The 25,159-nt window shown below is 41.0% G+C and overlaps 1 protein-coding gene across 7 annotated transcripts in view; it reads right to left on the bottom strand.

Annotated features, from left to right (window-relative positions):
* Positions 1 to 8,278: 8,278 nt before the first annotated feature.
* Positions 8,279 to 25,159, bottom strand: part of HECW1 (HECT, C2 and WW domain containing E3 ubiquitin protein ligase 1) — a 192,074-nt gene continuing 175,193 nt past the window's right edge. For 6 of the 7 annotated variants that reach the window (XM_083706240.1, XM_083706237.1, XM_083706236.1 and 3 more), the window contains 6 exons: positions 19,706 to 19,804; positions 17,815 to 17,944; positions 16,473 to 16,619; positions 15,081 to 15,195; positions 13,105 to 13,303; positions 8,279 to 10,254 (listed from right to left, as the gene is read on the bottom strand). In XM_083706240.1, the coding sequence (XP_083562366.1) occupies positions 10,143 to 10,254; positions 13,105 to 13,303; positions 15,081 to 15,195; positions 16,473 to 16,619; positions 17,815 to 17,944; positions 19,706 to 19,804 (802 nt within the window). In that variant the 3' untranslated portion in view covers positions 8,279 to 10,142. The remainder of the gene's footprint in view (positions 10,255 to 13,104; positions 13,304 to 15,080; positions 15,196 to 16,472; positions 16,620 to 17,814; positions 17,945 to 19,705; positions 19,805 to 25,159) is intronic. The other variant, XM_083706239.1, reaches the window with a different exon arrangement.

Genomic DNA, 25,159 nt, shown 5'->3' with positions numbered 1-25,159 from the left:
CTCCCTGCGTCAGCTCCAGGGTTTTTCCTGCTGGGCAGTCGGCCGGGCACTCTCGCTCCCGGCTCAATTTGGGTCGTGGGGGTGTGTGTGTCTGCGGTTCCCCCTGTTGACACGCCGGGCATCACTGGTTCCCCTTCGGTAGTGGCGGTGGCAGCGGCAGTCTCAGCAGCCCGGAGCCAGCCTGGTAGCGCAGTTACTTCTGGCTTGCTTCAGGAGCTGCTCGCTCCTGTGGCGCTTGCCATTTTGCTTCACCGGAAGTCCCCATATGATGTGTCTTTTGCCGTTGAACCAATCACACAACATTCATTCCCTACTAATAAATCTACAACACTTAAAATATAAATCCAGGGACATTAAATGAAACCCGGGGACATTCTGGGGATGGATTTAGTCTGGGGACAGATTTGTAAATCCAGGGACTGTCCCCGGATTGTTGGTAACCATATCCAACAGGCCAGGGTTCAAATCCCCACTCAACCACAAAGCTCACTTAATGACCTTGGGCTGGTCATTGTCTCGCAGACTACCTCAGCAGTTGTGAGGATAATATGGAATGTGGTGGGAGAGAAACCATGGGTGTCACCTTGAGCTCCTTGAAGGAAAAAGTGGGATATACATTTAATAATAATTAAAATAAACTGTCACTGTTGCCTAAGCCAATGCAAATCCTGGGAACTGTAGCTTATTAGGTGCTGAGAGGTGTTAGAAGAGCCCTATTCCCCTCACAGAGATACATTTCCCAGAGTTCTGTAGGAAGAGGGATTGCCTGCTAAACCACTCTGAGAACAGTAGCTCTGCGAGGATAAAAGTCTTCTAACAACTCTTATCATCCTCAACAAACTACAGTTTCCAGAACTTTTTGAGGGGAAGCTATGATTCCTTAAAGTGATATTACACTGCTTTAAATGTATGGTGCAGATAGAGCCGACAGTTGTCTAAACTGCCCCAGCAGTGGAGGAATGGTCATGAATCAGGCTTTTTGCCAGTACTGAGAAATGGATGGAAAGGTGTGTTTATGAAAGGTGACTGTACACATACTTGTAGGGTGAATAATTCCCAAAGAATAAAGAGCTCCTGTACCTTTCAGTGTTATGCAGGAGAGAACATTTCAGCAGGTACACTTTTTCTCGCCACCTGCCAAAATTCTCTTTCATGATTCATTAAAAGTAAGTTAGACACTTTGATTTCTTCTGTGCCTTGTCCCTTTACATGCTGGTGAGAAACATAGGCGATTGGGCAGAATAAAGTATGAGAATACAAAAAAACAGAAAGAATTTGTGCATGTGCTGGTGAAACAAACAAACTGTGCCTATGGACTGCTAGCACTCTTATGTGCCAAGGCAGCTTTAGTGGAGACGGTTTCTTAGCAGTGGCAGCGACAGGAAAAAGCATTGACACCTTCTTCTTAATGTAAAATGGTAGAGGTACTCTTGGGAAGTTCAGATGTTGGAAAACCATACTATGACCTGGAGGTCATTCAAAATCAGTTTTTAAGAGGGATATTGAAACTGCCCAACTGTGTAAGTAATACAGCGTTACGCATGGAACTTAATATTGTATCTCTGGAAAATGCTCTGTGGAAGCACATACTTTGTCACTGGTTATCTCTATGGCACAATCTCCCAAACTTGTACTTGATACAATGTATGTGGAGAGATGATTTCCAGAGCCCCTGGGTAAAAAATTTACAGCTGAAAATAACGGCAATGGGAATCTCCCCATCCAAATTACTAGAGCAGGACATAGTCCCAGCTAAAAGAACAGTAACCTGTAAGCTAGAGGAGATGGACTTGCAGCAGAAAATGGTCTTGGGCAATGGTACCTGCTCACCTCTAAATCTTGGTTTATTACCCCTCTTAAGGCTCCCAAACTATTTGAATTCCTTAACTTCTTCGGCTCATAGATATGCCTTTGTAAAGGCAAGATTCAACACCTTCCCATCGAACGTGCTGAGAAATAGATTCTCCAATGGACAGATATCGCTCTTATGTGATTGTAATTGTGGGGCACCGGTATCGTTGCATCACATAATTTTTGACTGTGCTTTTCACTTACCGGCCAGGAGCAAGTTTCTTGCTCAATATCTTAAGGGAATTGCCGATGATACGATTGAAGCCAAACTGAGATATCTACTAATTGATGATGACCCCCTAAAATCACTCATGGTTGCCAGATTCCTGATCAGCGTCCTATCCCTAAAGAAGAGAAACGGTCTCCTGTGTGATTCGGATAACCCCTTTAAACCATGACCTATGTTTTAGGTGATATCACCATTGTTTTAAACCATGATCTATGTTTTAGGCGATATCACCATTGATATCCTTGATTAATTTATGAGCAGAGGGCGATGTATAGGTTACAAATTTATTGTAATGTATGATGGTGGTCTTTGTTTTTGTTTTGCTTCGGTTACTGTTTGTCTTTTGTAAGTTTTGGCGATTTTAAATTTGGAGGTTTAAGTATAATATGTTGGTATGGGAAACTGTCGTGTAACGGGCCAATGGCCGTAATAAAAATCAGTCCAATCCATACTATGTACATATTTTCCCATGTACTATGAATTTAGCTCCTCTTTGCAAGCAGAATTTTACCTGCTTGGAAGCTAGTTGGTAGAGAATTCCTGCGATGCAGTGAGGGGCGCTAATCTTCCTTCTTGCATTTGTGGTTTGCTTATAATTTAGAGGAATACTGAATTGTTCATATTCAAATAGTGTTGGCAGATATGTGGACTAACTGCATTCGCCTCCTGCAGTTGTAGACCAATGTTTCTGAATGCATTATCCTCAGTGATACATACTTGGCTTTCAAGCAGTACAGAAAGCTGTGGAGTGGAGGACAATGGCCTCTAGTGTTTTGCTGTGGAGAATGTCCTTTCTGATTTACGTTCTGTATGCACTGAAATGACAGCCTGATTTTTGTGTCGGCCTTGAGAGACTGTGCAGTTTGCAAAGTATAAAGCTCTGTCTCTTTAAGGTACAAAGCATGGGTAGTACCTGGTGTTTCAGGGACAAATTAACCCAGGGGTAGGCAATCTAAGGCCCAGGAGCCGGATGCGGCCCAATCGCCTTCTCAATCCAGCCCACGGATGGTCCGGAAATCAGCGTGTTTTTACATGAGTAGAATGTGTCCTTTTATTTAAAATGCATTTCTGGGTTATTTGTGGGGCATAGGACGTCTTTCATCCCCCCCCCCCATATAGTCTGGCCCACCACATGGTCTGAGGGACGGTGGACCGGCCCACTGCTGAAAAAGGTTGCTGACCCCTGAATTAACCTCTGTTGAACCTCTAGTATTGCAGATTGGGTGATTTACATAATTTGTCACACAGGAGGAAATCCCCTTCCTGACTCAAATTGCAACAAACCATATTACATCTGAAGTGCAACACTGATTTCATCTACAGTCTTTTCTCAAAGCACAGATCTAATTCCTATTTAAATCAATAGATTTCTGCTGGTGGTTTGGTTTGATTACTGATCCCCCACAATGGAAAATACATTCAATTATAAAATATCATCATCATCATCATCATCATCATCAATAAGTCATTTACTGAAAGCATCTAGCAGACTAACCTCACCAGGCCCCCAAGTAAAATTTTTATGGCTGCTAATACCATACCAGTTTTGGCAGTAACAGCCATAAAGAGGGGGAAACATAAAGCAGGCACAGCCTTAACCTCCACCCAGTTCAGCATGCTGATAGGGATGCTCATTGCTTCCTCTCTGTCATCAGATTGGCCATCTGATTAATGGAAAAGCATAGATCTGCTAAGGGGAGAGAGGCTGTGTGTCCAGGGTGTGTGTATGCAAGAGTGTGGGGCACGCACACCCCACACTGCCTTATGGTCCCCCAGAGAGTTGGCAAAGTTGAATGCAGCCCTCAGGTAAAAAATGTTAGACTTTCCTGCTTTAGGTAATGTAACACCTGCTTTAAAGCATGAGATTCTATCAAACAAGAGGGCACAGAAGAAAGCAAGCCATAGGAGATAAACTATGAATAACCACACCACCTGATGCCATAACAAAGAGATTTTTTTATTGACATTCCTTTACAGTGATATGATTGAATAGAAAGCGAAGCCTGAGTATCATGTGACATTTTCCTGTCAATATAAGCAAAATTAGCCCAGTAACGAGGACCTTTCCTGCCATTGACTTGTATGAAGTCTTTAATGAAACCATAATAGACACTTGGTTTTAGGTAAATTGGAAGCTGCAGGGAATTCAGCTAATGTTTCAATATTGACTATAGCTAGTATCCACTATCTACAGACACCTGTTGACTTGATCAAAGGAACTATGGTGTACTAGGGAGAAAATAATACAACCTTTTGGGACATAATAACTTGGAAATGCTATCCCAGATTTGTGGCATATTGCAGTCAATTTTTTAAGCACTGAGGTACAGCAAGAGGAATAATCGTAAAAAGCACCATCTTTAACGTAGAAAGATTTGTTGGTATATGTATGACTGAACAGGTTCGATTTCCACTGGAAATCCGTTCCTGATATGTGTTTGTTGAAATTAATGGCAGTAGTCCTGCTGACTTCAAAAAGCCTAGGATTTAATTTAGGGCAGAGATAGTTCACTGAAAAATGAATAATAGAATTCTAAAGCCATAACTCTCTTAACTGAAATGGGATTGCCTTCCAGCAACCTTATATGATTGTGGAAAGAATTCCATTGTTTTCAGTAAATTTAGTGCCAGTTAAGTGTGTCCATGCCTTTATATTATGATCTTAACATATATGCGTTGATTTTATTCAAATTAATATGTGGGAATTTCAGATTAATGCATTTAGGATTAAACAACAAGTCTCATACTGTAGCAATGCCAAGCTTTTGTTGTTGTGATGAGACCTGTAGAAAAGCAAAGAATCAACCTGGTTGTGAACTCCAAATTTTCTCTCCATTACTAAAACTTCATTGGCACTTGAATGAAGTTGGGATGCTGATCCCTTCCTCCCCCCACCCCCGATGAATTAATGCAGAAACTATGACCGTGCAGTGGGAAACTGGGCAAAATCCACTTTGTGGAATCATCGCACCAAAGCAAACTTGAAAATGGCTAAATAGAAACAAAAATTGTTTTAGTAACATGAAATTACAGTATAGTTAAAATAAATGCAGACAGGAATATGGGGAAATGAAGCTAGTGTTTACAAGAAAGGAAAATGAATCTTATCAATTGTACTAAGGACAGCAGGGTTTGAGTTTGTGTTGCAAGCAGAACCTGGACTGCTATATAAAGTGGCATTTGTTTTAATTAGCCAGGTGTCTGAGACTTGAAAGGGCTTGGATTACCGTATTCTTCGCTCTATAACACACACCAGACCACCTAGTTTTTGGAGGAGGAAAACAAAAAAAATAAATATTCTGAATCTCAGAAGCCAGAACAGCAAGAGGGATCGCTGCGCAGTGAAAGCAGCAATCCCTCTTGCTGTTCTGGCTTCTGGGATAGCTGCGCAGCCTGCATTCACTCCATAAGACGCACACACATTTCCCCTTACTTTTTAGGAGGGAAAAAGTGAGTCTTATAGAGCAAAAAATATGGTAAATAGTCTATTGAATGACATAACAAGGTATTAGATTCAGGTAGGGAGCCATGTTGGTCTGACACAGTAGAAATATATTTTAAAAATAAAAAAAATGTCCAGTAGCACCTTAGAGACCAACTAAGTTTGTTCTTGGTATGAGCTTTTGTGTGCATACACATGAAATCTCATACCGAGAACAAACTTAGTTGGTCTCTAAGGTGCTACTGGACACCCCCCCCTTTTTTATATATATAACAAGGTATGAATTTCCCCTTCATTTGACAATATTTGCATGTACTTTATTGATGTGGAAACCACATTCCCCTATTGCCCACTCCCATGGTAGGTCAAGACTCATGAGACTGGCTCCACCCATGTGGTTACTTCATTAATGCACCCCCTCCCCTAGAATGAGACAGGTGTCACAGGGGAGCAGCTTACATGCTACTATTAATGGGTCCCAGAATGATATACCTGCACGTTTCAATGCAATCTCTCCAGATTGTGATAATCTGGGTCCTAGGTCCACAAATATATTCTTTGTCACCTGCAAAATGGAATCTTAAAGATTGCCCTCCTCTTTTTCTTAAAATTAATTTATTTTCCTCACCAAGCTAATTTCTCAGCCTTTCTCCTCTGCTGTTTAGTCTCTTGCATAGGAGAGGCTGATGCAATGTTGACTTGAAAAAAAAAATCCAACTCCTAGGGGCCAAAGGGTCTTCCCCCCCCCCCCCGATAAAATATTTGAGGGGGTAGCCCCCCCAAATTTGATGGGCATTGCCATTCAAATGGTTTCCGTGCGCCATGTCAAGTGACTGATTTTCCGTGGTGGGGTTTACCTGCCTCCCCAATATTTTCGTCAAGTCGGCACCTCTGATCCAATGCATAAATGTATAAAAAGAAATAGATGATGATAAATTGGACAGATAAGTAGTTTTAAATACTGTAATGAGTTGACAGAAGCCCATACTGTGGAACAGATGAAAAATGGATTTGTTTAGGTGTCATGAAAAATGAAAGGTATGAAGAAGAAAGCTTCCTGTCTGGATTCTTTACAGCACTGCCTTTGCCTGAGATTTAGAGAACAAAATCTACAATGTGTTTTCCTAGAAAGGAACAGACAAACATTCTGGGGGCCAAATCCAAAGATACCTATATCCTATTTCAGTTCCCAGACTATATCTGGCATTGGTACATAACAGTATAGTGACATTTTGAGCATCACTCTTGCTTCAGATGCCTTCATTGCATATACAAATTCTTCCGCCACTCTACAAAAAATAGTTTACTTTTTAATAAAATATACTTTTTAAATAGTTTTAAAAATCCTGACTATACAGCATTATAAATAAAGGATGTTGTTTTAATTCTTGGTATATAGTACTGTTATATTTGGCCCGCCTCAAACTAAACAGTCAGATGGTTGTGCCTTCTCTAGTTAAGTTCCATTCCATTTCTTGAAAAAGATGATACCTCATCTTCAACACCATACATATGACTTTGTAGTGACATTGGCTGTAATTTTAAGTACATGTACACATGCCCAAGATACAATGATTTCCCTAAGATTTTGTGCACAGGGGATTGCAGAGGCTGTATATTGAACAATTGCTTTTAGGTTAATATTTCAGGAACCTCCATTTGTTTTAGAGAGGTATGCAAAGAAGCTCCATTGAATTGAGTGGAAATTGCATTCCAAGTTCTGTTTGGTAGGCTGCTTCAACACTCATCTATTTAGAGGCTTCCTACAGCAATTATGGAGTTGGATCCCAACTTAGTCGTATGTAGCATAGGCCAATTGAAATAAATGGGACTTGTTAGAGGTGACTACTTTAACTACCATTATTTCTAATGAGTCTGTGATAAGCATGACTAAGCCTGTATCCAACCAGTAATATACGCGATATAGTGTGTGCTTGTAAAATGTATATTAAATGCAGTTGATATGGACATGAAAAATGTAATGATGTCAACTGATTCCAAATTAATTGGTTTTACTGAAACTGGCATTTCAATCTAAAATGCTAGATTGGATTATTTAATGTAAGGTAAGATTTCACCTTGGGGAGGAGTAAAGTGGCTGCAGTTTCAGCAGCATGCAGCAGGATGCTGCTCATTCACCTTTAAACCATAGTTTAGTTTAACAATGGTTTAAAGTTTCATGTGAATAAGGCCACAATATGGTAGTGATGAATGAACAAACCTTTATCAGGTGTTTGCCTAATAAAGGATTCATCACACAAACACAGGTTAGTTTAGGTTAGTTTTCATATCAGCTAAAATAGCCGGCATTCACCAGGCCACTTACTTCCTAGCTCAACACCCAAACCAGTAATGAATATCTGTTCTTCATATACCTACTTGTTCCCAGGTCCCATGGCTTTTGTTTTGTCCATTTTTTCCTCTTTGAAGAGTGTAAATGTTCCCAAAAAGAACATACATGATCCAGCCACAGTTAAGCACAAATGAGAGATGTACAAATGTCCTTAAATTTCTCTTACCCAAGCCTAAAAGTTAGAAACTTTGGATTCTAAATTGCCCATAATTTTTAAAAAAATTAGGTCAATTTTTTTTGTGGTTTACCTTAAAAGTTATATTTTCCTGATTTCGGTGGGGAACTATTCTGAGAATGTTTCCTGTCTGAGCATAGGTTTAGGTTTCTAAACAGAAAAGCAACCTTATTGAAGTGACTACCACATCACTTTGCTAAATATTGGAGTATCAGTACTGTGTCACTCAATTTTTGAAATTTGTTGGGCATATGCATCAGTTACATAACCAGAGGATCACATCTAGGATAAGTGAGGGAGCATAACTTGAGTTCAGGAGCCCCAACTATTCACATACTTATCCCATTATCCTTACCACACTTAGACGTTAAGGGCAGTGACCGTGTGTATTAGCATCTCTTCCACAGTGAGAGAAAAGGACAGCATACAAGCACAATACTAGTACCTCCCCTAGGGCAAAAGAAGAGGAGGATCGGTCCCTTTTCAGAGACAGCATATAACTAAGCACCATTTCTTATGATCTCTTTCTTGATGTGATCACATACATGCTTAACAACTTACACTATCTTGATTTTTAAAAAAGACTGCATAGAAATAAGGACTACTATTGATGGAGACACAATACACATGCAGCCCAATCCTAAACATGCTTACTCAGAAGTAATTTCCACTGAGTTAACTGGACATTACTCCCATGTAATTGCATGCAGGATTCCAGCCTTATTCTCAGATCTGGCTCAGCTCAAAAAAGGCTGATTTCCCACCCCATCCCCACCCTTTCAGCAGTACCCATCAAAGTATGCATGTTCCAACATGTTTTACTGTCTTGATTTTGGCAACGGAAGGCACAGTTCTCAAAGTTAAGCCATGGATTTTTCCATCTGGTTACAAAAGAGGCCAAACTTTACAATTCACTAATAACTAATGTGCCTGGTAGACAAATGGTGTGTTAGGAACCCCGACAGCAATGCAGACAATACTGTCATTCATATTGCCTCAGCACCATCATTCTCTGCAGCTTCACTAACTAAATCCCTTTACGTAGAACCAATTCCGCAATTATGGAGGATTTGAGATCAAAGAGAAATGAAACAAAAACCACAATTCTGTGTCGATCAATATGCCTCAAATAAGTAATTGCTTCCATTACAGGGTGCAAGATTGTCTATATTTCTTTTCTGTAAGGAAGTATTTAAACATCAAAAAACAAGAAATCAATTAGCAGAACCAGAAAATATTAGGAAGAAAGAGGGTTATTCTTCCTGTTACTTTTGCTATGTACATTAATTAGGTAAGGTGATGTTGTCTATTATGCTGTATAATAAAATATCCTTCTTGGGTGCTTCATGGGTGTTGTCATTACACAACCTCCCATCAGTGCCTCTGCAGTGCAAGTTCCTTCCTGTTCTGGCAATCAACAATTGTCAACAATCACAGGCACACTCTGCTTTGCACTACAGGTTTGTGTTGTTGTGAATGTCTTATCTACACCTTAGGCATGGCCCAGCTCCAGCTGATGTAGTTGATTTGGGTTATGAGTTCTTGTATTAAAAAACAAAACAAAAACAGTTTTGCTCATAGGTGCTATCTCACCTTTGTGTGATATGTACAAGAAAATCAAAGATGAATGACAAGACTCTTGGCCATCTCCCATCAGCAGATACAGCTGTTAAGATGCAATATTAACAGTGTGTTTAATCCTGAAGAGATGTGCATATAAAAGCTTGGAATGCCTGATGTTTTGTTGTTGTTTTTTAATCAACGTAGGTGGGAGTAAACATTTATTAACATTTGGTCAAGTGTAGCATAACTTGCATTCATATTTTCATTGTTACTAATGGAGGTATGTGGAGATATACAGAGACCTTGAGATAGGGTTTTTTTTATATTGCATACAGGTGAGTTGTCCATTGGAAATCAAAGATGAAAGCATGAAGGTTAGTTCTTAAAGGAAGGCTGTTCTTCATGCACAGCTTTTGTCAATCCCGATGTTTTTTCCCAGATTATAAAACACAGAAAACCAAAATCATATGGCAGCTGGGAAAGTAGTGATGTTACTGACCAGGAACACAGTCAAAAAGTCTGAATGTCCTCATTCAAGTCCAAAGGTGCTAGTTTCTTCAACAGCTGTCAACAGCTTTTCATATAGCATAGAATAGGATGGATAGGGAGGAAGATCCAGGCGATTGAAACATGTATGTGCCCTGAAAGTGAAAGAACACCGTGTGTACAGTTTTTAAAGAATAGAAATATGTAACCCTTTGCATAATCCCTGACTACTAGTCATGCTAGCTGAGGGGTGATGGGAGCTGGAATCCCACAACTTTTGTAGAGTCGCAGGTGAGCCACCCATGGTCTTAAGAAGAGGTTGAATCATTAGTCATGGTGGACGAACCACATACCGATGGAATCTGTGTCTTGCCTGGACTGAGACTCAATTTATTCACCCTCATCCAGTTCATTACCTCTTGTTTGCAATAAGTACAGTGGTGCCTCGCAAGACGAAAAGAATCCGTTCCGCGAGTCTCTTCGTCTTGCGGTTTTTTCGTCTTGCGAAGCAAGCCCATTGACGGCTTAGTGGATCAGCTGTTAAGCAGCTTAGCGGCTTAGCGGATCAGCTGATAAGCGGCTTAGCGGCTTGGGGAAAAGGGGGGGGGAGGGGAAAAAAAACCGCAGGAACTTGCAAGACATTTTCGTCTTGCGAAGCAAGCCCATAGGAAATTCGTTTTGCGAAGCACCTCCAAAACGGAAAACCCTTTCGTCTAGCGGGTTTTCCGTCCTGCGAGGCATTTGTCTTGCAGGGCACCACTGTATTACAAGCACCCAAAGCCCAAATCTGGAGCTGTCCTCAGTGAGCTTCACCAGCATCCCAGGGCAAAACTGTAGTGCTCTAACACCTCACAATAACCTGACAAGAAACTTGCAGGAATATGTTCCTACTCAGGAATGAGAAAGTCACCCTTTGCTTCTGTGGCTAAACCACATATGTGGGAAAGCCTAAAAGATCTAATTTTGTAGCGAAAGCTTATTTTGCAAAGAATTCAGTTATTTAGCAGATGAACATTAGATAGTGAATATTAATATATTCAGTCTAGCTGAATAAAATTCATAAAGCTTATCTAGGAGAACAAGTTAGGCAAGCAGAAAGAGGCCAATTACCTTTCTAGTATTTGGCAGGACAAAAGCCTGAGGCATCTTTCTAAAACTCTAAATCTTTCCTTTCTTCTACCCAGCAAGTTAATTGCAGTAGATTTCTACAGGAAACTTTAACAATGTGTAATTAGTACATTTTCTGAAAAATATGAGCACTTCTCAAAAGCTTTAGGGGAATTGTTAGTCCTTGGAGAGCGTCCTGAAAGGAACTCAGTTTGGGCTGTTGCTGATGCAAAGGCTTTCTTCCTTTGGAAAGGTTTGAGCCAGTCTCTCAGGTGGATTCAGACTGATTCCAGTTATACTCGGGCTCTCCTCCTCCATAAAGGACACACAGATGCCTGAACATTAATCATTACTTGAATCTGGTGTTTCCAGAAATGAGGCCATTTCTGACTCTCAAGATTTTGAGGGCTCTTGACTGAGACACACATAAAGGCCCCCTGAACATGGAAGAAATGGAGAACTCTTTCATGCCACCTCCAGCCTTCTTGGGTGCTTTGTGAGAATGGAAAGGCATTTTGCTTTTGGGAAATCAAGCCCATTGTGGGTCTTGGAGTCTGGCAAATCCCCAATCTTGCCACCCTCTGGAGCTGTACCAGCTCTTCCCCCTCCTCCCAAATATGTCCTTAGCTTAATTATAGTGAATCTACCACAGGTGGAGATATTCCTGGCATGTAGCATAGCTGGTCTTTCCCTTTAATTATAGAACTAAAACAAAGGTTGTGAAGTGTGGCGCCATAGTTGTGAGCACCTAGCAGAATCAAAAGCCACATTATGTGTTTGCCACAAGTTGTACAGGTACCAAGTGTGCTGGGCAAATCATTGTTTTGCAGAGCCAGCTCTGCCAACCTCAAGTGACAGGTTCTGGGATACCTTTAAATGGCATCAGGTTCTAAATGATTTAGCTTTTGTGTATGTATATATATATTTCTTCATTTCCATTTATATCCATGTGTGTGTGTACACACACACAAACACACACACACACACACACACACACAGAGAGAGAGAGAGAGAGAGAGAGAGAGAGAGAGAGAAATGGAAATGAAGAAGTAGATATATATCTATATAACCATTTTGTGGTATACTGTTTGAATTTTCTGCCACAGGCACCAAAATAGTTCTTCACCTGCCTATTCTGTATGCTTCTCAATAAGCAGATAACAGGGAATAAGGAAAATGGATAAAGATTATCAGAATGCTACAAGTTCCTGTAGCCCATTTTCTTCTTAAGCTATCCTAATAAATATATACAAATGCTAAAAGAAAAGATGACAAAGTGGAAGATTAAGTGGGAATGGAAAGAGCTGGGCAGAGGTACTTCTAACTTTATTTTTATTTGTTCTCCAAAGGCCTCAGGGTGCAAACAAGAGACTTTCTCTATTATATATATGGCAGCACCCTGACATAGGCTAAGCTGAGCAAAAGAGAATACTTCAATTCCTTGGAAGATGGATGAGAGCAAAATGTGATAGCTACAGATAAAATCACTTGCAGTCATTTGAGTTTGGATCCCACTGCTTCAATTGTGCCCTCAATGCCAATTGCTCCTTCTTTTTGGATCACTTTCAATCTGGTTTTCAATATGCATCTTCTGTGATCCAGGAGGGTATTTAGAGAAAGTGTCTTTAAAGAAACCCAACTTAGCATGACAACTTAGGACATCTAAGTAACACTGTCAGATGTTTGTAAGAGCCCAAATCTCTGCTGAAGAGATGAAACTTTTAGAATAGAAAATGAGCCTTTTTTAAACAAGACATTTAAGTTTCTTTTTAACACTTTTTTTCTATTTTACTGAGCACATCATATAAAGTTATCTGCTACTAGGATATAAATAGAAATGATGAAATGCCATGAAATGTTTTAGAACATGTATGATCTTATTCAAAATGTAAGCATACCTTGGGAGGGATGTTATTTTACCCCATTTCTCTATACAGAAGCGTCGCAATCCATTGCTCCCTCGAAGGGCTGCAAAGCCCTCATATGGCACACTAGATGTCCCAGTGACAAACTGCAGCAACCGTAGCCTTTGCTCATTGTTGAACCTCTCTACTGCTGCCCAGAACCATCGTATTACGATATGTCCATCATGGTAACCTAAAACAGAAAGTGTGCAAATGAGAAATGTGTTAGAAACATATAAAGAGAAGCCACAACTGCTTATGATGATGAAATAAAGCAGCAGGATTTTTCTGCCTTCCCTTTTTTGTTTTGGCTCTCACTAATGGTACAGCTAAAGAAGTACCTCTGGGGAACAATTTTCACCTCAGCTGGTCTGCCAAGAAACCCCTCTGGGCCTGCCATGGAGTTCTTGCACTTTACAGAGGATTCTGAGATGGGTGCATATTCATGCCATGTGGGCAGCTTAGTTGAGCCTTACTGAATAAATAGGAAGTGCACCCTAAAACATTTCCAACAACTTTCATGTGGCACATTTCAGGGGCAGGACCATAACAATGGTAATTCAGCAAAACTTGTCTGCCATTACTAATCTTCTCAAGTAAAAACTTCTGATAGGCTTCCTAAGAACCACAGGATTCCCTGGAACAGTTTGAAAACCACTGAACTAAATGAGTGGCAATGTACACAGAAAAAAATAGTTAATGTGGCAAACTGCATTTGTATATAGCCAACTCCTCCCAATGCTCTAGTCTAGTTATAAGAAATATCAATGCAGTAGGCTTGCAAATTGTGCAGGGGTTACATCCCTGGGGGTTGTGCGTAAAGCTGAAATCATATATAGTCACTCAGAACCACTCCCGTCACTCCCTGGGTGACGACCCCTACTTTTCTAAAGCCCATGCTCTAAGCGGGCCTTGCTCTCCATGCAAAGCAAGGAGCTTTTAAGCTCTCTTCCTTGCTTACCAGACTCTGGCAAGGTCTCATGTGGGCTCTGGAGGTTCTCGCAAGATCTCGTGGAGCCATCTGAGCAAAGGAGCCAACTCCTAGGGGCTGAGGGCCCTTCACTCCCCCAATAAAAAAATTGAGGGGGCAACCCCTGCTCCAGTTGATGGGCATTGCCATTCAAATGGTGTGTCTTGGGATCGATTTTGCGGGGCTTACCTGCCCCCCAAATATTTTATTCAAGTTGGCACTCCTCCAACTTGCAGGAGCCTCTCTAAGCCCACACAAGTCTTTCCCATAGCTCAGTAAGCAAGGCAGAGAGTTTAAAAGCTCTGTCCATGCTGGGAAAGCCCAGGACAGAAAGCGCTTTTAAGCTCTCTGCCTTGTGTGCATTTATTTTGTGCAACTGTGTGCTGGCTGGCTGCCTAACATGTAAAGCTGTGATTGCGAAAGTTAAATGCGTGCAAGTTGACTGCATTTCCCCTCTAATGCTGCCGTTTTAAATGACCAGGATTCCCAGGACAAGAACAATTGTGCAGTGCTATACATTCTTTTTCTCTTGTTATTCTGTGTACTATCTGTGTTCATATCAGATTTGCTCATCCTCGTCTTAATTAAAACTTGGACACATCCTCAGTTGTATCCCATGAGAACAAGAAGTAGACCTATATATTAGTACATGAGACTGGAAAAATTCTTGGAATTGCTACAGGACCATAAAGGACTGCCTGTGCTTAAATGAATCCCTGCAGTCTTATAATATCCTAGTATACATGTATACTTTCTTCATAGTATTTGTAAGTGATTGCAGGTGTGTGTAAGCCTGAGGACAAGTACAAACAAGCCAAGTATGACCACGGGGTGGATTTTTTTGGAGGGGGTGGATCAGTAGTGTTATTAGACATCTGGGCCAACTCATAGTCTATGGTCCAGTCTCTCTTAAGAGGACAGTGAGAATTTCCACCAAGAGGAGGAGGGCCAAAGCATCATGAAATGGAAGATGAGAAGGAGAAACAACTGCATAGTTTACCACCCCGATATTCTGTGTTGTTGCGCCAGTCATTGAGGTCTATTTCCGCAGTGCCAGCTATCACCAATTCTAGCTCTCTAGCGTCGAAAACAGAGACAAGCCTTGAGTCTACAACCTGAAAGACAAACCACAGTGGAAGTTGAACACATACAAAGCCTTGTCAATGTGAAAAACCACATGCAGGCATGACTGCTCTTAGGCAGGCTAAAACATGTTGGCAGATATCTGCCAACTACATTCTGGGCAATGAGGATTTGAACCAAGTTTCCCCCTTTACTAACAAATTCAGGCTGAACAATTAGAGTTGATTTGGAGCTCCTGTGAAACAAGCCTGCTTCCTCAAAAGATCAAACGTTTTGTAATAAGGAAATCAATGAGGAAATGGACTGGAAAGTGTGGACCAATGCTTTATTGATGCAAGGTTGTCCAATCTCCTCACAAACAAGTCAGGATGAATGTTCATTAAACAGATCATCTTGAAGTGACCTAAGTTACCTACAGCTTCCCCGCCCCAACAACATTATCAACTTATTCATGTAGTATTTCCCAATCCCCCTAATGTACTACATCAACAAAGGCATATTTATTTACTTTTAACATTTGTAATAATGGCCAATTAACTAAGTCCTCTGGGTGGTTATGATGATCAGATATTGCTAAATAAATTTTGCAGATTTTTTTCGCTATATACAATGCTGACCAGTAAAAATATAAGATGTAAATAGAAGAGAAAGAATGAGAATAGTCATACAATGTTCCAGCACAAAGATATATGTGCGTAAGATGAAAGACATCTCAGGGCACACCTACACTGCAATGGCAGCAACATTTGATGTGGAAGGGGTCACACGTTCTTGTGTGCAACTAGTTGTGTGAAATCTGGGCTAGGTCAGGGCTAGTGTGTTGAACTGCACTTTTCCTGCTACTCTGCTTTTACAAAGCAATATTAATGATCAACCTTAACCAGCAAGCAATTTTATCCCATGATATCTGTAGCTTCAATTTTTCCCACACCTACAACTGAAAGCATAGGGAACAGTTTGAGGATTACATTCCTTGGAGTGAAAAATTAATAAATCCTCAGACATATTAATCATTCTATGAAAAATGGACACAGCCACAAATCCCGCCACAATACACTTTACCTTTTAAGCTATATCTGCGATCTGTGCAAACTGACCTTCTGTAATACTGTGCAATGGTCAACAACAGTTTGCAATAACACTGTGCATGCTCAAATACTGGTTAGTCATTACCATGCACATTCAACTAATACAGATGTTCCCTATTAATATTCCATGAGGAAAGCCACTCTTTTTGTTATTTATTTCTCTGGCCAGAATGTCTTTGTGCCTGTGACTGACAAGGATGCTGCCCCTCTTTGGTACTTACTTCATAGAAGCCACGGACCAGGGCCTCCGTTTGCTGAACCACACCTCTTTCCACTCGCCACTTCACCATCCTTTCAATGTACTCCTTCTTATTCTTTTCAGTCACCTGTGTATTTGCACCTCCTGATTTCAACTCCCTTTCTGTTACCTAGCAAACAAATTAATCAACAAAAATAAACACTGAGCAGCAGAGTAAAAGGAACCATAGTAACACATTTCAAAATTCAAATACAGACTGCAGAACAAGAGTTTTCTATCAATGTATGGTTAATACCCCTTTTTATTATTTTCTGTATTATGCTGTTTTATATTAACTTCTTAGTATTTTTATGGCACAATATCAAACAGTGTTGTTTTGTTGTGGCTTTGTGAGCTGCCACAGTGTTGTAATGGACATGAACTAAGAAGGCCTGGGTTCAAATCCTTGTTCAACTATGAAACTGACTAGGTGATCTGGGGGCCATTCAGTTTAGCCTCCTTATTGTGAGGATAAAGTGGGGTGAAGGGTAGCATACAAATGGGTGCCTGCAAAATGACAAATATTTTTTTTACATATTCCAGATTGGTATTTGCATATATGGGTTATCACAATCAGTGCTTTTACACCACAAAGGGTGTGTGTGCGACAATGGTTAACTTTCAGTGGTAAAACAAACCCTCTGTAATCTCTGTATTTGTGGTCATCATCCTGAATTTGTTTTTGAAATATCTGCTGGTTGCTTGAAAGTCCACATTTCCCCATGAAATTCACTGGATGACTTAATTACCTCACAGGGCTATTGTGAAGATAAAAGTGCAGTAACTCCCACTTCTGCCATCCTGAACTCATTGAAAGAAGGAGAGCATAATTGGAGGAAGGCTATGGTCCCTGGGCGGAGAGAAGGACTCCATTTAAGCTAATGGTGTCAATGCAGCAGTACTACTTTCTCTCACTTGACATTGCTCTGAACTGCCTCTGTGGTGCAAATGTACCTTATTGAAACTCAGGATTCTCAACCTTCTTTTGCCCTTTTGGTTTGAATATGGGTTTTTTGCTCAACTCAGGCAACTGAATTGCAGGGGATTGGACTAGATGACCCTCAAAGTCCCTTCAAACTCTGCAATTCTATGAACTTCCTATTTCCTCCAATATCACCAGCTCTGCTGATGTGTTGCCAACCAGTTTTGTGCCATCTCTTATTTTCCAACTCTCGCTTATTCAGCTCTCAGTCTCTTATTCCTTTTATGTTGCACCAACAGCGACTCATTTTGTCCAAGTGATTGTGGTCTTCCAGCCTGAATATACCTGCTTCACCCTATTTTCCAAATCTCTGGTAGTTTATCACATACATATAATTGCTTACCTGTCCAAACACTTCCTCATTAACTGTGAAAGTGAGGTCCAGAATATCAGTGATGTTGTTGTCCTTCATCCACTGTAAACTTTGATGGAACTCTTCATCCAGGTACTCCAAGTCGCTTAGATCACATGGCCTGATTGTACAATAGAACACAGATCATACCACCACCTTCTGGCTTCTACAGAGATGGCTTATTGCACAAAAGTGGCTGCAGTTCAAAGTCTAGCATGAACAAAAGTTCCCAGCTGAATGGATTCATCAGTGGCTACTAGCCATGATAGCTAAAATAGCTAAAACGTCTGTCTTCAGAGATAGTATACTTTTAAATATCAGATGCCAGAGAAAATCTGTTCTGGGCTTCTTCCACAGTCTGGCCACTCTTGGAAACATGTTGCTGGGCTATGTCAGCCAATGGCTTGACCTAGCAGGGCTTTTATGTTTTTCTGGCTATGGTGGATGGGGTGCCACAAACACGTATAGTTTGTTCCCTGTAATATGCTGACAATAGAGAAGGTTTGCTTGTGCACCTGATTCCACCATTTTGGATCACAGCTACTACTGCCCTTTTCTGACAAAGCAAATGCTGTTTGGTCTTACATCAAACTCTGTTATATAGATTTTCTTTGAAAGAGGCAAATTCAAAGTGCTTCAACCACAAAGCGAACAATATAGATGTTCTGCCTCTTTCCATATGAACCTACCTGGACCCTGAGATCATCTTCTGAGGCCCTTCTGCATGTGCCTCCTCAGCGAGAGGTTCAGAGGGTGGCAACATGAGAATGGGCCTTTTCTGCAGTGGCTTCCTGTCTGTGGAATGCTCTCCTCAGGGAATTCCTCCTGATTATACACCTTTAGGCGCCAGGCAAAAACATTCCTCTTTAACAAGAGCTTTGGCTGACTGACATTCAATGCCCTTTAAAAATGTGTTGGGGGGTTATTGGGTTAGTCTTGTTTTTATTTTGATTATGTATTTTGTGTTTTCATATTGTGATTTTATCCTGTGAACCACCCTTAGATCTGCAGGTATAGGGCAGTATAACAATTTAATAAATGATAATAATAATAATTGTGACTGAAACCCTTTTACCTGCCCAGGGTTTGCAAGTTTATGCAAGGACAGCAAATTCAGGTTCATCATGATAAACAATTGTGTTTGGTTCTTACCCATAAAATAATAACCTAAAATGTAATCTTAGATACGTACTATAAGGTCCCACCACTATTACAAGGACAAGTAAACTATTTTCTACTGAACAGCAAGCAATCTCCTTTTGGAGCTCTGCTACAAATGACTCAGTGTTACGTGAACTCAATCTGAATGCTTTTCAATGGCATTTGCAACAGTACATTTTGGAGCAACAGGGATTACACATATGATTTTAAAAAGTATGCAATGGAGATCAGCAGTATCCACAGTCAAAATCAGCAGTTGCACTGAAATAGCAGGCAGCAACAGAGCTATTTTGTTGTGAGTGTTGCTGGGCTTGTGCTTGTTTCTGCTCTTATCTGTTGGCATTCCTCCCTCTCACGTGCCCCTGCCCCCTGCATGGCTGCTACAAGGCATGAGGGTGAGGGTACTCTGGGATGCTGAAGCCCTGCCCCCCCATCTGCACTGCTTGTCTCTTGCTTCACCTGAAATATTGCAGGTGGGAGCATCATCCAGTGCCTTACAGTAGGACTGCAGTTATGCAGTCCCAGTCTATGCATCTTCGCAATATTCAATGGGGCTTACTAACAGGCATGCATGGACAGGATTGCAACATTTTTCTATCAAGTGCTAACAATAGGCTTGATTAAAAAAATGCTTTCCAAATTATTTAATTCCCCATCCACCCCCAAAAGGGGGGAGATGCAGTTTTGGATCAGCATCTACCATGATGTGCAAAATACTCACAGTCTCAACAGTGCTTTGTAGAATGGCCTTGTGAAGAAGGCGTCAAGAAGGTACTGATGAATAAGAGCCAGGCCAAGGATACGGCCACTGAAGCGGAACCTGCCGCAGGAAGAATGCACAATAAATGGTGTGTAAATGATGTGTTCTTCAGGAGACAAGAACATGGAGCATATTCTCCTGTAGTCTCATTCGCATATACAACTAAGTCAAATTATGGCTAGGCGTGGACAAGCAAGCATGCTGGCACACTAGGAAATGTAGTCATTTCGCTGCTCTGCTCCTGTTGCTGCTGTGCTATTAGGAGCTAATCCACAGCTTGGTTTAGCTTTTTTTAACACCCCCCCCCCCCAAAAAAAATCAACCTAAATGAATTCCCTTCTCAAACACAAAACTGGGTTGAGCGATTTTGAAAATAATTGAAGGAATTTGGTCCCAGAGCAGCTTCGTTCTGATCCTGTTTTGCATCCACTCCACACAAGTATGGTGCACTAGTATCATTGCTAGAATACTTGATGTCAACACAATATGTTTGAACTTACTTTATTGAAAAGTAGTGTGTAGAAAAGGATGTGAAGTGATATCAAAATTGTATATGTGGCTACTAGACCTGCGATAGCTCATTCATACATGGAGGGTATCATGTGTGACCCACCCCAAGGATTTGAAATAGAGAGTGATTGAGGCCAAGCTAGTTTTTTTTTTTTTTAAAAAAAGAAAAACACTGATCTTATTAAAGCATCATTTCTCCTTATCAGGCAACTGTATCCTTGTGGGGATAACTCAGGAGCGCAGTTTATGCACTTGGGACAAATGTCATGCTTTGGACTCCTGCGGCCCTTTGTAATCTAGTTGGAGCTAACTCTAAATTCTCTCCATTTCAGAGAAGGCGCTTATGTTGTTCCAGTGACCATTAACACATGATGGGGTTATATGACTCTTACAGGTGTTTCCACACCCAAGACAAAAGGCCAATGTTCAGTATGCTTGAAAAATTGCTTCATTTCATTTTTGTGGCAGTGCAATGTGTTGAGAAGCCGAGGGAGAGAATTACACAGGAATGGCAGGAGGCTGAGCAAGGTTAGAAACTTGCACAATGAAAGCCAGATGCTACAAGTTAAAAATATAAATCAGATTGGGTAAAAGATCTGTCTCAGCAATTACAATAGGTATTGTAGCAATGTAGAAACATGAGAAACACCCCACTCTTTTACTATGGATCAAGGGCAGAGGTAGATAGAGAAGCTGTAGCAACTTTCAAAGAACTCAGATGCCTGCAATGGAAGTACACTCTCATGATCCTATTTGTTTCCGTAAGACTTCCCAGTAAATTAGTCATGATTATTTAAAAAAACTGACATATGGACAGCCTTCTAATCCTCTCCATTTGATGGTTCTTGAAGGAACAACGTTCCTTCTTTATCAGCAGCCTTCCTGCAGAAGAGGTTTGGGCATATTGAAATCTCTTGCCTGTTAGACTCTATCCAATTTCAGCTCTGATAATAGTATTACTATTATAATAACTATGTTTTCAGCTAAGGTGATAGTTTCTTTTAATTTGCTTTTGCTTTTTCATCTGTATGTATAGTTGAGAAAAGTAAAGAGAAATTAGTTAATGCAGGGCAAGTAATCCATTATGGATTCCTATGCAGTTGGATGTAATCCAATCAAATTATATGCTTGGATTCTGTTTGTATTAGGTGAGTGTTTTCTGTAATAAGACAATGTAAACCAGATTAATAAATAATGCCTTGCTGAGCTTAGATTGCACCATCTAAATATCACATCTGGAAGGTCTGTCAAAAAACAAGAATGGCTATTGTGAGATTGGAGTCTTTTCTGCTGACGGAGACTCGGGGGCTTAGTATGTATACTGGGCGACAGCCAATTAAGTCAAAGAGAAGACCCACTGAATTATGTTTCAATGGGTCTGTTTGAAGTATTCCAGTGCAACACTGGAAAGCACCCATTAGCCTATAGAGGGACTGGAGCTGCTTTGACAGGGCCACTCCCACACTATTGCCACATGCAAAGTGATGCGGTTGCTTCTCACGCCTGCGTTGTTGTTCCCTTGGGTAGGGTGATGCTTGTGTGGAGGGTGCCATGCATACAACCGTGTTACTGCTAACCATCTTAGCAGTGGTGTGGGGGCAGCTTCATCACAGCAGACCACTGCTGATAACATATGAATGAACTCTATATAGTATGCATATAAGATAAAGCAGCAATTTAACAAGCAAAGAATGTATGACTATGCCAGAAACAGTGTGCAAGGTTCTTACCTCACAACAACATCTCTATGAGGTAGGTTAGGTAAAGTAAAGGTACCCCTGCCCGTACGGGCCAGTCTTGACAGACTCTGGGGTTGTGCGCCCATCTCACTTTAAGAGGCCAGGGGCCAGCGCTGTCCGGAGACACTTCCGGGTCACGTGGCCAGCGTGACATCGCTGCTCTGGCGAGCCAGAGCCGCACACGGAAACGCCGTTTACCTTCCCGCTAGTAAGCGGTCCCTATTTATCTACTTGCACCCGGAGGTGCTTTCGAACTGCTAGGTTGGCAGGCGCTGGGACCGAGCAGCGGGAGCGCACCCCGCCGCAGGGATTCGAACCGCCGACCTTTCGATCGGCAGGTCCTAGGCGCTGAGGCTTTAACCCACAGCGCCACCTGCGTCCCAATATGAGGTAGGTTAGGCTGACCCAAAGCCACCAAGAGAGTTTCCGGCAGAGTGGAGATTTGAACCCTGGTCTCCCAAGTCTTAGTCTGACATTCTAACCACTGCACCAAACTAGCTTTTACCCAGTGATTTTTTTCATTACCATGCAGCTATTAAAGACACAGGAATCTTAAAAAAGAAGGTAGCAGCCCTTTCATTGGATGTTCCAGTAACACAAAACCAGGGCCTTTGTCCCTGTGCTAACTTTAAAATAAAGCATTTCCCTTTGAAAGGGTGTGTTTTAAAATAGAAATAGTTTAAAAATGCACTGCATTATTTAAAAAGGATAATGAATTTTTGACAAAATCTACATGACATGAGATGTTTCTCTCAAGGAATTGAAATATGAGATAGTTTGGTGAGGTGTGATTTTCAGGTAAAATAAAACTTATATAGAAGAACAAACAGAATTAATTCAAATCCTACCTGGAGGGCAAATACTTCAGTTAAACTTGACTCTTGTTTATCTTCCTAACTATACAAGTGGAATGTTTGGGGGAGGTGAATTCTAGCAGAAGGAGAAGAAAATCGGGAGCAGGGATGTGATATGTAAGAACTGGTTCACATGCTACCGCATTTCTCTACAGAGGCACTGTAGGCAAACATAAATCTCCTGTTTAGGGAGGTTTTTAATGTTTGATATTTTATCATGTTTTTAATATTCTGTTGGGAGCTGCCAGATGTGCGGGATACACGTAATCAAATAATAATAATAATAATAATAATAAGAAGAAGAAGAAGAAGAAGAAGAAGTAAATCCCAATGAGTGATGATCCTGCATCTATATATGTTGGAAAGTTGAATAATATCCTGGGTACATATATGCACAGTGAAAACCCAGATGTATGATCCTTACATATAACAAGCAAAATTCACAGAGGATAAGTCTATTGGGGGCTAATACATATTGTAGCTAAAGGAAACCTTCAAGGCCAAAGGCAGTATACCTGAATACCAGATACTTTGGACAAACCATGCAGGATGGCTATTGCCTTCATGTCTTGTTTGAAGATTTCCTGGGGCATCTGAATGACCACTGTTGGGGGTGGGGTGGGGAAAAGAGGCTGGACTAAATGAAACCCTTGACCTGATCCAAGAGGGATTTTCTTATGTATTTATGAGGACCAATCCTGGTCTTTCTGTTTATTAAGGTAGATCCCGTCCCTTATTTCTGTTCATAACTGAAGTAGGTTAGCAGCTTTATAGATAAAGGTTGTGTTGCTTAAGACAGGAAGAAACTCTGCAACTATTATTGCTGTCAATGACAAAAGTGCACTTTTATCACCAGGCAAAATAAATAGATGGCATGGTGCTATTTGGCTGCTGGCTTACTTCGCATTTCACTCCTGCTAACTCCTACAAGGACAACTACCAATCTCTGCCCGCCCCTCGCTGTGGCTCTGCTACAGTAGCTCTAACAACATCCAGCCTGCCATGCAGAAATACTGCAGGTGAAGTTTTCCCTATCATTTTATCACCAATTACAGATAGGTAATCTGAAGAAGGTATCTGAAGAAGTGTGCATGCACACGAAAGCTCATACCAAGAACTAACTTAGTTGGTCTTTAAGGTGCTACTGGAAGGATTTTTTTTTATTTTATCACCAAGTGAGGAATAACTTTCCCTGCTATGCTTCTGTGTGTAAGGCTGTTCTTAAAGGCAGAAGAGCAGAGCTACTAAAAAGCTGGCTACTCAAGCACCTGAACTACCAGGGGCAAGAGGGAAAATGAGCAAGGGAGGGCAGGGAAGGTTAATGAGTACAAATGCTACTTAGCTGTGACTGCCTGTTGACACCTTTAATCCAGCCAAAAAGTTCTCTGCGCACACCTGCTTCCTTTCTTCCATAATGCTAATCCTTCAGCACTTACAATTTCCTATGCGCTCCTTCATCAGCCAATTGTACACAAGTCTTTCAGACCATTCCGTTTACACAGACGCACAGCCTGGTACTATGCATGTTTAATCAGAACTGAATCTTATTACATTCAGTGGAACTTGGTCCCAGATAACTGTGCTTTGTATTGTGGCCTTAATAGTCCACAGAACTCTACAGTACTTTGAGGGCTTACTCCCAGGAAAACAGCCATAGCATTGCATCCTTAATGACAAAAGACTCTCTCAATGATACGTTATTCAATGTTGTATTCTTTTTATGCCACAAATAGTGAATTCCCTGGGAAAGTTCTTAGGTACAGCCAGTAAACAGGAATAAAAATTTATTTTTAAAAGCGCTCCCTGTTCATCTCTGCAACAAAGCAGACCAGTATGATAAAGAGAAGGATTAATAGCCTACTGTGATAAAACACTGGATGAATCTGTTATACTGACCCAGAATGATAACACTGTTAGCTTCTGGTGTTAATTTTCTGTAAATGTTCATTTCTGTCTCACTGGCTGCTTTAAAAAAAGTGAGTCTTTTTTAAAAAGAAAGAAGATTGCTGCTTGGCACCACCTCCTTTCTCCCCACCTCTCCTGCAGCTCTGTAACACATGGTTGCTGTTCAACAATCTCTATCTCATGCGCTCCAGGGGATTTTCTTCCAAGCCTCTCAAAGTCCTTCATTCCTCTTAACCTTCCTGCCCCAAGATGAAGGTGGGATTGCAATAGGAATCACCTCAAAAAGTAGGGTGAGGATAGGAACAGAAGGAAGCCCCACCTAAGCCTTCTGTAGCAGTGTGAGCACTTGGCATGGGACCAAATATTGGCTGTGACAGGGAAGCAGAGAACTTATCTCTGCACGCTAT

The sequence above is a fragment of the Podarcis gaigeae genome, assembly GCF_964106915.1.
Source record: "Podarcis gaigeae genome assembly, chromosome: 12".
NCBI lineage: Eukaryota > Metazoa > Chordata > Lepidosauria > Squamata > Lacertidae > Podarcis > Podarcis gaigeae.
This window is presented reverse-complemented; position numbering and strand designations above follow the sequence as displayed.